The sequence below is a fragment of the Pelobates fuscus genome, chromosome 2 (genome assembly GCF_036172605.1).
Source record: "Pelobates fuscus isolate aPelFus1 chromosome 2, aPelFus1.pri, whole genome shotgun sequence".
In the NCBI taxonomy this organism is placed as follows: domain Eukaryota; kingdom Metazoa; phylum Chordata; class Amphibia; order Anura; family Pelobatidae; genus Pelobates; species Pelobates fuscus.
Genome location: NC_086318.1, coordinates 137,700,985 through 137,716,459, shown reverse-complemented (window position 1 = coordinate 137,716,459; position 15,475 = coordinate 137,700,985). Strand labels below are relative to the sequence as shown.

At 42.4% G+C, this 15,475-nt stretch overlaps 1 protein-coding gene across 1 annotated transcript in view; it reads right to left on the bottom strand.

The window, feature by feature from the left end:
• The window catches only part of XXYLT1 (xyloside xylosyltransferase 1), a 252,437-nt gene extending 238,000 nt beyond the window's left edge, over window positions 1–14,437 (bottom strand). Inside the window, exon 1 of the mRNA XM_063442762.1 lies at window positions 13,692–14,437. Within this exon, the coding sequence (XP_063298832.1) occupies window positions 13,692–14,159 (468 nt within the window). The 5' untranslated portion in view covers window positions 14,160–14,437. The remainder of the gene's footprint in view (window positions 1–13,691) is intronic.
• Window positions 14,438–15,475: the final 1,038 nt, after the last annotated feature.

Genomic DNA, 15,475 nt, shown 5'->3' with positions numbered 1-15,475 from the left:
GTGCCGGTCGTCCGTTGTCTCCCTGATGTGGGTCGCATGCCTAAGTGCTGCTTCTTCTGCGTGGAGCAGCGACGTTTCAGGGGCGGGCGTCCCCTTCTGCCCCGGGGTTGCATGAGGGCTGGTGCTTGTAGGCCACGAGCCTGGGGACCATTGTGGTCCAGGTTCGACCCTTGCGGGATGGTGCGAGGGATCGTGGCAGGTCGCTTGGGAGTTCTCTTGGCTGTTCCCCGCTTGTGTGGCCGGCACCTCTGGGGCTTGCCCCGTGTTGCTCTCAGCCCGGGAGGGCTTAAAACGTGGGAGTCGGACGCTTGGGTTGCGGTGTTGCCCTGAAGCGGACCCTCACTCACCCGTCTGCCGTCGGCTCTGGACGTGGTATAGGAGATTCGGCATGGCACTTCAGCCCATAAGCGTGCTTCTAGCGTGGCCCAGAAGCGGTCAAAAATTAGAGTAATGGAGTCACTTGCTTGTTCCCTGGTGTGTATTGCGCCTGGGTGCTTTTGGTGCTTGTCGGATGCTGTTGAATGATGGTGTACCGCCATCTTGGGTGTTCCCGTCATCGCGTGTCTTCTGGAAGTCTTTGTGCCCGTCGCTTGGAGCTGATTTCGGGACACTCCATCCGGCGGGGACCGGGATATCCCCCACCGGTCCACAGGGGGGGGGGGTACATGATTTGCACTCGCTTGTTGCGTGCAGCGTCAGGCGGGAAGGCGGCCGTCCTTCCCCCATGCCTCCGCTAGGCCTCATTCTTGTGCCGCGGTTCCCGGTCAGGATTGGTGCCGAGTTTGGTATCGGCGTGTTCCGGGGTGCCTCCTCTAGCCGATAGGCTGATTTGTGGCGGCATCCCTGCGAATTTCCTCGGGTTATCAGTCTAGTTTGGGCCATCACGGTAGGAGCTCATGTAGTGTGCGTCTAGTCAGGTTGCCTGCTTGGCTCCGCCCCACAGTTTGTACAGTTTAATGCCATACCTAGAGCGCTTTGAGGGGATGTATTGTCTGAACCCTAATCTCCCTTTGTATTTCATTAGAGATTCATCTATGGATAAATTTTGTTGGGGGGTATAAACATCCGAAAATTTGTCCTGAAAATGGTCTAGCAGTGGGCCTATTTTATAAAGCCTATCGTATTGGGGGTGATCTCTAGGGTGACAGAGGGTATTGTCACTGAAATGTAAAAATCTCAGCAGTAACTCGTATCTGGCTCTAGGCATGGTTTGAGAGAATACTGGACTCGACATTATTGGGTTGTTGCTCCAGTATGAGCGAATCGATGGCTTTTTTATAATCCCCATGAGCATTGTAAGAGCCCAGAATTTTTTAAGCTCTGGGACATCTGTGGGATGCCAGTCATGCTCCCTGGCTGTATAGCTACCTGGATTGTTGTCAATAAATTGGGTAGCATACAAGTTAGTCTGGGAAGCAATCTCCTCCCAGATGGTATCCCCTAAAAATAGTTCTACATACTGCATTGGGGAGAAGCCATCCACATTAACATTAATGCCTGCGTTGGCACTAAAAGGGGGGACGTTGGGCTCGGCTAACTGTGGAGGTACCCAGTCCTCCTCCACATTTGGCATAGCAGAGGAAGCACAGCTTCTTTCTTCAGCCGGCTCACACACAGATGACATGTCGTCTTGACTAGACATGTCAGAAAACTGACCTGGGTCAAAATCTGACGCAGTGTCAGTGGCATATGCCTCCTGCAAGTTATACATACGCTGCATGTTTTACACACGACTTACAAACACACACATTTTTTTTATACTTTTTTTTTTTTTTTTTTTACTAAAACAGACTAAACAGCAATCCCTAAACTAACTCCTGTCACAAAAATCTAATGGAGATTTGGGGGAAGGAAACTGACTGACTACGACAGACTACGACAAATATTTTTAAAACAAATTTAACCCTTTAAGGGCAAAAAAAAAAAAGACAGACAGTACAAATGAACTGCTGAAACAGATCTGGCAGGGAAGGGGTTAAAATGGATTTTTAATTCACTTTAGATACTCTGGAACACTCTGCTGCAACAAACTATCACGATCTCTGTCTCTCTCGCCTCACAAAACGCTACAGAGGAGAGAGGGGCAGAGATCACTGTCAAAGTGAGTGTTTGTAACACCCACTTTGACAGCAGCCAATTGTGAGCGATCGCGGATCGCTCACACACCGTAATTGGCTGTTACTATCTGCCTGGGATGTCTGGCAGATAGTTACAGCATTGTACTGGCAAGAGCGATCTTTGATCGCTTCCTGCAGCCCGTTTTCCGCTATGACGGTTCAGGACCGTCAGCGGTCCAAACGCACGTTTTACCGCTGACGGTCCTGAACCGTCCGCGGTCCTGAAAGGGTTAAAACTATATAATCAATGTTATTCACTTCACCTGTCAGTGGTTTTAATCTTGGGGCTAATCAGTATATATTGTAGTTACACAGGATTACTCACTGAAAAGTGTGAATTCAAAGAGAATTGCAAATTTCAAGCCAGAGAAGCCAAACTGAAAGCATAGCTAACTAATGCCTTGTTTCCACTGAGCGGATCGGTTCTGTTCAGTTCGGTACGGTTCTCTATTTTGGGTGTTTCCATTATGAAAGTAGTCCATACAAGCGAACCGTACCGATCCATTCAGGGTCCTGCTTCAGATGTAGGGCCATAGGAAATGGAACGGTTCGGTTAGGGTGGAGCTACTATACAATCTATTGATTGGTGGACAGGAAGAGCATTTTTTCTAAACCCTGCATGGCCCTGAAGGTCTGACTTGAAGTGGAAACGCTCACCAGAATGGGCTTGTCCATTCTAAACCTTCCAAACTGTACCGACCCGAACCGATCCGCTCAGTGGAACCAAGGCATTATTAGAGGATTTTTTCAGTTCAAATTCAAAATTCACCTTGAGTTCTCACTTTAGTGAATAACAGTGATAGTCTGAGTGCACAAATAATTGATAAGTTGCAGTTTGTTATAAAAGTTAATTCTTAAAAAAAAACACAAGACGTGAAAAATAATTTTAAAAGAGTAAAATCAATAAAGATGAAATAATGTAATGGATTATAAAATGTCCAGTATCACAAAGAAAGCCTAAAGCCATTTAGAATATATAAAAAAAAAAAAATTTTTAAAAGTTTGTGTATGCAAGTGAAAGAAGTATGTTCTACAGAACATTTCAAGGAAAGCATGGTGGATGTATTGACTAACGTGCGGTTTGATATTAAAAGAGCTCTTGATATAGTGATTTCCTGGTCTCTAAATTGCTTTTTACTCTTAAAAAGTTATTTTGGGGATTTAGAATCCTCAAAAAGCTTGCAAACTCCTAGAATAAGTAGCCAGCAGAAGGTGGTAATACAGTAAAATTGCTAAGGGCAAGCATACAACCTCATGTTTGCTGGCAAAGAATACATTATTAGAGGGCCACTCCAAGCATCATAACCACTTCAGCTCTTTCAATTGTTTAAAAGATAACTCCCCAATTTGGTATCCCTATGTGGAATTGCCGTATTTAAGGATACCAATAAAGGAGCTATATTTAAATGTACCAGATTTAGGAGGGATCTACTAAACAAATACATATTCTCATGAACACTTACACACAATTTTACATCAGACACCAGTACAGCCACTGCCATACCACAAGCGCCCCACTGAGCAATATCGTCAACGACCACTGCCTAATGGGCCTAATGGAAGCGCTATATAAAATCTAAACATATAAAGCTTTTCAGAAAGCGAATGTGAATTAGGGGTCCAGAGTGTCTCTTTAAAGGAACATTAAATCTCAATGAATTGGTCTGGTTACAAAGCTCTGTGGTTCTAACCCTGCAATGTTAGCATTGCAGGGTTAAGGAGAAACTCCATTGCCCAAATCTAAAATATTTTTTTTTCCAAATCCCTGTTTATTAGAATACACCACGAGCTACTCACCTTTGAACTGCTGGAGTGCCCGGATCACGATCCTCCTGTAATCAAACGCACGCAAACAGGAGACGCTGAAGTGACAGGACACCCACATCTTACAGGATTGACATACTACAACAAACAGTAAGGATCATAAAATCCTCAGGAAGTCCATCTGCGATTATCCACGTTAAGTACCAAGTACATTGTGTCAAGGGATCCCTTGGATCTTTTCAGACTATTCAACTATTCAACACAACAGCTGGCCGTTTATTTTATTTATTTATTAAGTGTCTCCAGCCTCACTTTTTTCATGTCAGATTTAATATCTCTTCCAGAGGTAGCCTCCAATATTTTTTTGTTTTAGAGATGTTTTTAGATTTTGTGTCTCGCAATATGCTTCCTTAGGAGTATAGAAAGAGAAAAGGTTGCGCCAAGGATAAAATAAATAAATAAAGAAAAAAATTAAAACAACAATAAAAATATAAAAAATAAAAATAGGTACAATCCAGAATAGTTGGTAAGTTCCAATGGGTGTCTGGAGATAAGATAGGTATAGTCACTAATTCCGCTGTGGGGGTAGGTTCTCTTGTTGTAGTAGTTCCCACCGTCTCGTGATATGGAAGACACAAGGTGAAAGGACTAATCGTGCGGAGTGTATACACTTAATGTGATAGTATAGAAAATATATATGTTACACTCACATTTAGGTGAGCTATAGCCAGCTCAGGGTTTGTAGGCATATAGCGGTATAATCCCCGCTTATGGGATATATTGGTGCTTGTCCTCCAAGGGGTACGTCCAACTCTCAGGAGAAGAGGGAGATAAAAACAGCAGATAGTGCTCTCCGATGATATTAAAAGGTGGTGAATAAAATAAGATAAAATATACTCACAAGTAAAGTGCAGGTCACACTGCACTTTGGAAATAGCGTTAGGGGTATAATCCCCACTTCAGGATATGTAGAATAAAAAATGCCAGGAAAAAATAAAAAAAGATAAATAATGATAATTGTGTATATAAAATGATAGTGGTACAATTGTCTAACCAAAAATCATTTATTTTAAAATAACACAATATAAATAACCATTTAACGCGTTTCACCGCTGGGGCTTTATCAAAAATGGAATAACATATTACCTGGCACATAAAGAATTTATATAGGTACACTAGTACTTTAACATTATGTCTATCTATACTCATAGAGATTATGAATTCCCCTTCATGTAATCCGATTCACAGACGAAAGGGCGCTTAAAACTACATTTCCCATTCGCCGATCTGCCGACCACGTGACCCGCACACTACTTCCCTATTGGCCGCGGGTCACGTGATGATATTCGCTCCACCCTTAGAGAAGTGCATGCCGCCCACCAATAGGTTGCGTGACGCGCAATTTTTAAATTTATTATAACTATTTATTTATTATAACTATATATAACTATGTTTTAAAAAATCGTTTTAGAGCATAATTCAACCCACAAGGATAGGGTATACTATAGATTAAGATGCATATTTTCATTCAAAGTTTTTATTTATCTTTTGTAAAATGCAAACTGTATGATTCTGACTGGCTGCCAAGTAATGATGTCATCTTGGCGCCATTTTTTAAAGTACTAGTGTACCTATATAAATTCTTTATGTGCCAGGTAATATGTTATTCCATTTTTGATAAAGCCCCAGCGGTGAAACGCGTTAAATGGTTATTTATATTGTGTTATTTTAAAATAAATGATTTTTGGTTAGACAATTGTACCACTATCATTTTATATACACAAATATCATTATTTATCTTTTTTTATTTTTTCCTGGCATTTTTTATTCTACATATCCTGAAGTGGGGATTATACCACTAACGCTATTTCCAAAGTGCAGTGTGACCTGCACTTTACTTGTGAGTATATTTTATCTTATTTTATTCACCACCTTTTAATATCATCGGAGAGCACTATCTGCTGTTTTTATCTCCCTCTTCTCCTGAGAGTTGGACGTACCCCTTGGAGGACAAGCACCAATATATCCCATAAGCAGGGATTATACCGCTATATGCCTACAAACCCTGAGCTGGCTATAGCTCACCTAAATGTGAGTGTAACATATATATTTTCTATACTATCACATTAAGTGTATACACTCCGCACGATTAGTCCTTTCACCTTGTGTCTTCCATATCACGAGACGGTGGGAACTACTACAACAAGAGAACCTACCCCCACAGCGGAATTAGTGACTATACCTATCTTATCTCCAGACACCCATTGGAACTTACCAACTATTCTGGATTGTACCTATTTTTATTTTTTATATTTTTATTGTTGTTTTAATTTTTTTCTTTATTTATTTATTTTATCCTTGGCGCAACCTTTTCTCTTTCTTTACTGTGTATCTCTTATATAGAGGGTTAGAGGGTTACCCTCTAAAGGTCGCTCGCTGCCTGTTCAATATATTATTAGCGCTAACCTTACCCCCCTTTTTTACTGTTCCTTAGGAGTATGTACACACATACTCGTTTATGTATATTATTTAGAATAAAAGTGTTATTTTTATTTAAATATTCCTGTCTCCCTTTGCGCTTCTTGGGTTCTCTTTCCTTTTATTAGAATACTCCCACACAAAACATGCATTTAATTCTGGCAAATGGTAAGATACCCGACAAGCGGGATCTAAATGTGTCCACAGAATCTTTGGTAGGGGATAACCCTTCAGTATAGGATAATTAAATAGATAGTTGGTGGTCAAAGGGCCCAGATAGGCACATGAACACCGGTAAAGATTCTATGATTCTACCCTTGGCGAACAAAGAAATAAAAAACACCTTTATTGTAGGGTATAAATTCCCTACGAAAATTTAAAGGAAACTTATAACAGATAACCACATCTAATGAACCACATCTAATGAAAAAAGGGGGAGATAGTGCTATATCAATATGAGATAGGAGTGGTGAGTATAGTAGTTCGTGATAATAGTCGTCAGACCCCTAGGATAAAATTATGATCTGCATGCGAGGTGACTGTTGCATATTGATCATAGTCTAGGGATCTTGTATGGAGTGTTGGACGTTGTCCCCTGTACAGAGAACCCTTGCTTAGACTAAGGTTGGTAAGGGAACTATTGCATTTGTAATGCTCCAGTGTTGACAACAATGTGTCGATTGTACTTGATAATTCCCAGACCCCTAGCCGTACATAGTGGATAAACCGGTGGGGGGGTATCTAGACCACACACTCTGTAGATTTATAGACTTATCTAGAGCTTACTGTCGGACAGTAAGACCGTATATTTAGATAGCGCCTATAGTAAAATCCCAAAACACCTAGCAGTGAGACGGATAGTGAATCGCTTAAATGAGTGGGATAAGAGGTTACTGGTATCTGGACACCTACAGTTTTGCTAGACTGTCCATTTAATCCCGGCAGACCCTCTAGACCCTCTTCGGAATAAGCGTGGAGCAGACCATACTCCTATTCAGTAGGCTCTCATCAGGGAAATAACCTTGAGTTACGGTACACTGTGGTAAACCGAGACGCTGCAGGACCAATATAGAGTCTACTCGTCGTACTATTCATTAGGTGTATAGCATACTGAGGAATCTGAAAAATAGTCTTTACAGCTTAGGTCTTCCTGACTGAACCTTAAGGATTACTGCTGCTCACACTGTACGCTAGATACAAAGTAACATGCTTGACTGACTGCTAGGACTGAGACAAGTGACTACCTGACTTATTAGAACTACAGAAAACTCCAACTTAGTAAAAAATTAAACTTCTCTTGTAAATCTCCTGTTCATCTCAAGAATCTCCCCCCACCTAGTGAACACACAAGTGCTAGTGAAAAAATAATAAAAGCATAACCTTTCATACTGTTTGTGGATTTTTGGGAGGCCATAGAATCCACAAACAGTATGAGACACTAACAGCTAGACCCATAGTCTCAGGGTCCAACAATGTTACCAGCAAGGGAAGCATATATGTGGATATGATACTACGACCGTATGTGGAAACCCTACCCTCATACCTTAAAGACACAAAAGACACATTGAAGTGCCTGAGGTCATTAAAGGTACCTAGTGGATCAGTACTCTGTAGCTTAGATGTCGAAGCCCTGTACTCGTCTATCCCCCATGAAAGTGGGCTGGACCATGTTGGCCATTTCCTGGAAAAAAGAGGCCCAGAACATGACACCCACACTAAGTTCGTTCTGAAGCTGCTGCGCTTCATCCTTACCCATAACTTCTTTCTATTTAAGAACAAATACTACCACCAGGTGCAGGGGACTGCTATGGGGACATCTTGTGCCCCAGCGTATGCTAACCTGCACCTGGGGTGGTGGGAAAGTGAGGTGGTATTCTCCGAAAATAATTCACAATACACAGATTTCATCTATGTATGGAAACGGTACATAGATGATATCCTAGTGATATGGACAGGTACCAGAGAAATGTTTGAGGAGTTTGTAACATCCCTGAATGCGAATAACTTAAATTTAAGATTCACCATGGAATTTGGAAACCAAACACTTAACTTCCTTGACTGTACTCTCACTATAACAGAAACCCTTGAGATCAAGACTACCCTTTTCCGTAAACCCACGTCAACTAATAATATGTTGAGATGGGAAAGTTATCACCCGGTCCCCCTCAAGAGGGGTATCCCAGTAGGGCAATATCTGCGGCTAAGAAGAAATTGCTCATCAACTGAGGATTTCAAGTTAAAAGCCAAAGAATTGAGACAAAGGTTTAGAGAAAGAGGATACCCAATTAGATGCCTGAAACAAGCATACCAACGAGCACTTGACAGTGATCGTGAGACTCTCCTGCAAAAGGCTAAACCTGACATGGACAAACAAATCAGATGCATAGCCAACTATGACGCTGGCTGGGAAGAAGCTAAAAGAATTCTAAACCGATTCTGGCCACTACTGACGCAGGACCCTCACCTAAAGGATACCATCTCCCCCAGGGTATCAGTCACGGCCAGGAGAGGGAAGAATATAAAAGATATATTAGTACCCAGTCATTTGGCTATGTCTAAGAAGGCATCAAGAAATTGGATCACAGTACAAGGCACATACCAATGCGGGAGATGTGTAGCATGCACCTTTATAGCTAAAGGGTCAAAAACAATAACAGACTCTGCAAACACTACTACAATCCCCATAAAGCAGTTTTTTAACTGCAACACATCCGGCATGGTATACTTGTTGACGTGTAAATGCGGCTTAAAGTATGTTGGAAAAACCATACGTCCTTTTAAGAAACGAATAATGGAACATGTCCACTCAGTGACATCACAGAGAGATACACCAGTCGCAAGACACATTAGGTCCCAACACAGCGATACGCCTCGCTGTATTAAATTTGCAGGGATTGAGAAAATCCAGATGGGGAAGAGAGGTGGAGACCTAGATCAGACCCTTAAAAGAAGGGAATGCTACTGGATCCACAAACTAGACACCCTATCACCAAAAGGACTCAATGAGGGGTTCACTTTTACCCCCTTCATTGGCTAAGGAATCCCATAGTTGTATTAATGTAATATATGTAAATATGTATATATAAGAGTTTCTTCTACCCGAACGTAATTCTTTAAACCAAACATCATGAAAGTAACAAGGATATAGCATCCACATAGGCTAACATCCAAAGTGACACTTCATAACGACACTAGCTCTAATATTCACCGATAAATGATATATATACTGGACAGCCCATGAACATATGACAGAAACGGCGTCTTGACCCACCTATTGGATAATAAGGTAGGGACTATATAAGGCTATACATATCGTAACTAGCTCTATATTAATCCTTTCCCTTCTCTCTACGTTCCAGCTCTATCGAGGGGCTAAGCTATATATCTCCTTTAATGATCGTATGCATTGATCAGTTTTACACAGGGCCGTCATGATGCCCTATACAAACAGGACTTTGCGGTATTCTAAGACTTCGGAGATGCATGACAATGAGGACGAAGATGTGACAGGGACAGCGTTTTGATCCATCCATCTTAGAATAAAGAAGTGATTAAGGAAATATTTCTGCTAGCTATATATTAACCCTTTCCCTCCTCTCTCCTCTCCATCTTTATGGAGGGGCTATGTCTATATCTCCTTAAAATGGTTAAACACAATCGGCAGGTGTATATAGGGCCGTTATGAGACCCCATACTAACAATACATTGAGACGTTCCAAGACCTCGGAGACAGATGACATAAATAACACTACCTCGCCGATCATTGATTATATGTGTCAGAAGGCTCCAGTAAATCACCGTAGCGCACAGTATCGGGATGTGGGTAGGTTTCATCCACATACTCATTTTCTCTAAGCACGCCCCCGAAATGACGTGGCGGGGCGGCACCAAATGACGGTGCCCGCCCACCCGGGATTTTGGCGCGCGAGGCGTGAACGAGAGGCGCTTTGGGATTGGCTATCATTCCAAGGTAACTGAATATAAAAGAAGCAACCGTGTCAGTGTCACACTTACCTTTGAGAAAGGCGCTCGCATAGCGCCGAAACGTGCGTTAGGTTATGCTTTTATTATTTTTTCACTAGCACTTGTGTGTTCACTAGGTGGGGGGAGATTCTTGAGATGAACAGGAGATTTACAAGAGAAGTTTAATTTTTTACTAAGTTGGAGTTTTCTGTAGTTCTAATAAGTCAGGTAGTCACTTGTCTCAGTCCTAGCAGTCAGTCAAGCATGTTACTTTGTATCTAGCGTACAGTGTGAGCAGCAGTAATCCTTAAGGTTCAGTCAGGAAGACCTAAGCTGTAAAGACTATTTTTCAGATTCCTCAGTATGCTATACACCTAATGAATAGTACGACGAGTAGACTCTATATTGGTCCTGCAGCGTCTCGGTTTACCACAGTGTACCGTAACTCAAGGTTATTTCCCTGATGAGAGCCTACTGAATAGGAGTATGGTCTGCTCCACGCTTATTCCGAAGAGGGTCTAGAGGGTCTGCCGGGATTAAATGGACAGTCTAGCAAAACTGTAGGTGTCCAGATACCAGTAACCTCTTATCCCACTCATTTAAGCGATTCACTATCCGTCTCACTGCTAGGTGTTTTGGGATTTTACTATAGGCGCTATCTAAATATACGGTCTTACTGTCCGACAGTAAGCTCTAGATAAGTCTATAAATCTACAGAGTGTGTGGTCTAGATACCCCCCCACCGGTTTATCCACTATGTACGGCTAGGGGTCTGGGAATTATCAAGTACAATCGACACATTGTTGTCAACACTGGAGCATTACAAATGCAATAGTTCCCTTACCAACCTTAGTCTAAGCAAGGGTTCTCTGTACAGGGGACAACGTCCAACACTCCATACAAGATCCCTAGACTATGATCAATATGCAACAGTCACCTCGCATGCAGATCATAATTTTATCCTAGGGGTCTGACGACTATTATCACGAACTACTATACTCACCACTCCTATCTCATATTGATATAGCACTATCTCCCCCTTTTTTCATTAGATGTGGTTCATTAGATGTGGTTATCTGTTATAAGTTTCCTTTAAATTTTCGTAGGGAATTTATACCCTACAATAAAGGTGTTTTTTATTTCTTTGTTCGCCAAGGGTAGAATCATAGAATCTTTACCGGTGTTCATGTGCCTATCTGGGCCCTTTGACCACCAACTATCTATTTAATTATGCATTTAATTCTGCATTTTATTTTCCATTGGGGGCATATACATTTTTTTTTTTTTTTTTTTTTTTTAAGTAGAATGCAAAATCTGATGATATATTGCCTGTTGCTTTTGCAAGTTCTGCCCTCCTGACCCTGCCCAGACTTTCTGTGGCTGTCCAATCACAGACTCCCAATGCAGCTCAGTTAGAAGTATTTGCAAGGCAGGTGGCTCTGGGCAATTGCTGCCTCTTGAGTTGAGATCCACTGAGTTAAACAACCAGAATGTAAAAGGACCTATTGTCGGATTGAAGATAAATTTATAAAAATGGCAATTCATACTAAAATCTGAACTTTTTGTACAATTGAGTGCTTTAAGGGTCTATAGTGTCCTAAACACACCTCTATTGTCTATTACTGTCTGAAAAGGCACACCCGCAGCAATGACAAGAATCCATCTCATGTGATTAAATGAAGCATTTGGTTGGATGCTTGCAGCACATGTGCATCAGTTACCAATGCTCATCTTTGATGCAATGCCTCCACAATGACATTGCAGGAGCGGCAGAAACACTGAGGGAGTCCTGGCCCTTGAGAACAGTTAAGTAAATAGGATAGGGGCACATACATACATACATACATACATATCCCAGCGTTTCCCAATTGGTGTTCCGGCGAGAACAAAAATGGGGTTCCACCGTAATTTCGCCAAACAAAACGGCCACCGCGGCCCTTTATGAGCACGACTGGGCCGCCGTAGTATCAGCACTTCCTCCCAGCTTCACAGAGTTGCTGCCGCGAAGTAGGGAGGGAGGAGGAGGCTGGAGACGGCAGCCCAGAGAGAGAGCAGCATGGATGGCAGAGGAGAGGCTTAAGTGAGCATGATGTATGTCAGATTGTGTGTATATATGCCACTGTGTATGTGCCAGTGTGCATCAGTGTCTTTATGTGCCAATGTGTATATGTGTGTGTATATATATGACAGTGCATCTGTGTGTATCTTTGTGTCTGTGAGTATATGAATGTTTGTGTATGTGTCGCTGTTTTTATATGTATGTGCCTAGCAGTACATGTGCATACATCCCAGCAAATACAGACACAACATGCAAACAAACACATGACATACAAAAACACCTGTGGATTCAAATTTATATACAAACACACCCTTCCCTCAAACACTAACACTACACACAAAAGTTCATCCGCTTACATATAAACACACCCCTGTATCAAAACGCTAACATTATATACAAACACCAACTGTACACACAAAAGCACACCTTCTTCTAAGTACTACTATCTATTTACTATCTGCGCTACGGCACGTTGTTAGCACATTATGTCAAAGGGTTCCACAGGAACAATTACTTTGGGAACCCCTGATAAATACGCACACACAAAACCAACCCCAAAACTAAGACATATTTACCTATTGCCTCTGTCAATATTATTTTGTATATCAACTATCCACATTTTTATAACTGTAAAGTACCAATGACAAGATTATATATATATCAACATAATAAAATGTAAGCAACTTAGCATCATTTTCTTTACATTTTAAATGCACTGTCTGTCCCTGGAAAGGGAGAAAGCGCAACTCCAGCCAAAGGATGTATCATCAAGGACATTTGACAGTTTAGTATTTATAAGGGAACTTGAATGAAATCCTCTGTGGGCAAATGATTAATAAAAATAAAAAACAAAAAACTTCCCATGTAAAGCAACATTCAAAGTGTTAAAACATAAAGTAGGTGCAGTTTCTCTGTAGGGTGCAACCACTACACAGCACCTTTTTAGAATAGTAAATGTGGTGCCGCCACAATCGGTGGGATAGCGTCAGAAATCAGAAGTAAGCGGGACTGTGCAACTTATTTCCAATGATAATCCCCTATTATTGTGCTGTATTATCAACCGCACTATTAATAAACCTGGAAGACCTCAACTACTGCAGGGCCTCTCCGATGACTTGATATGTTCACATACCAAGTGACCAGTTTTTCCATTTTGTCCTAAAATTCACTTTGAATTCCCAGCAATTCACACTTTAATGAAGAACCCAGTTGAGCAATTCGGCAGGTGCTGCAATGCTTCCAAGCCTCATTACCTGAGGTTTAGGAAAGTTTCATAGGGTTCCTATACAAAACAAAATCCACACCCTTACCTTGTATTTGAAGCTGGCTCCCTGCAGCAGGTCCCTCATGACAGCTTTGCCAATTTCTTTGCTGGGCTCATCTGCCACAAAGTGCAGGCTGAGGACCTCATTATTTTCAAACTTGCCATATCTGACCAGTGAGCTGAGGGCCACCTGGAACTTGTCCTTAAGCCCAGGGTTAGAGTGAACCTTGGTGAACATCATCAACAGGTGGTAGTCCTGTATCCCACGGTTCTCCAGGTTCTTACTCTTGCCTTCACTCAGTTTGAGCTCTGAAGAGGACAGTGCCAGGTCCATGTCCAGGATGGTGCTCTGGGAAGCTCTGCTCTCCTTGAGCCTCCTGGTGGTACTGGAGAAATTCTCCTTCTCTGATCCCAAATAATAAAATCCAAACACTGCTAAGGTGGCAGCCACTAGCAGGACCACCTGGTAGGACCTCATACTGATGATCCTCCCCATAAGCTGCCAGTGATTCATGGCCCGGGCAGTGTCACTGCGCCCTCCCAGAGGTCTATAGCGCTCACATAGCGATGGATGGGCTGCAAGAGGAAGAAGCCATGCTGGACGTGAAACACAGATCACGTGACAGAACTGCCAAGGAGCCAATCAGCGCAAAGCTACTACCCCATCCCCGTCCCAGCGGAGAGCCGTATTGGTCCTCAGTGAGCGGGCGGCCATGTTGTGGTTGGCAAGCTGGCTTCTATGCCCTACGCGCAGAGAAGAGGCGACAGCTGTCACCGGGCGGCATATTTAAATAGTAGGGAGCAGTGTGTCTCCCTGGCGGTGCTGCAGGGTATATTACAGGGCACGGTGTGCTATTACTGCAGCACGCTCCCTGCTACCTCCTCACAGGGGTACTGTCACTTACTGTCACCTGTCAGACTGTGTTCCCACAGCACGGAACCCCGCCCACCGCAATACACCTCGCCCCTCCCTCCATCCAATTCTGTATGCTGAGCTCCACTACCACAGCAAGTATGTTAGGATCGTAATCCCGCCCACAAAACGAATCCCCGCCCATTCCATCCGCCATTTCCCGCCTCCCAATTCCTAAGCACTAACTCTCCAGCTTCTAACTGCCCCCTCATTCTAAAGCCCCGCTCCCAGGAAAAATAAGCCCCGCCCCTGCTGGCGCTAATGCAGAGTCTGGGCATCAGATCTCCATCTTCTCCTTATAGCACAACCTGCAAATACAGCAACCACCAGTGTGTACTGTGCTGTGTATACATTATATGACACCACCAGTGTGTACTGTGCGATATATATATATATATATATATATATATATATATATATATACATTGCATTAATCCACCAATGTGTACTGTGTATACATTATATGAATCTATCAGTGTGTACTGTGCTGTTTATATACATTATATGACACCACCAGTGTGTACTGTGCTATATATATATATATATATATATACATTGCATTAATCCACCAGTGTGTACTGTGCTGTTTATATACATTATATGAATCCGCCAGTGTGTACTGTGCTATATATATATATACATTGCATTAATCCACCAGTGTGTACTGTGCTGTTTATATACATTATATGAATCCGCCAGTGTGTACTGTGCTATATATATATACATTGCATGAATCCACCAGTGTGTACTGTGCTGTATTATATACATTGCATTAATCCACCAGTGTGTACTGTGCTGTATATATATATATTATATGACACCACCAGTGTGCAGGGCCGTCTTTAACAAGGGGCAAACTGGGCAGCTGCCCCGGGCCCTGTTGCTCCTGGGGGGCCCAAAGCAGCTGCCCTGTGGGC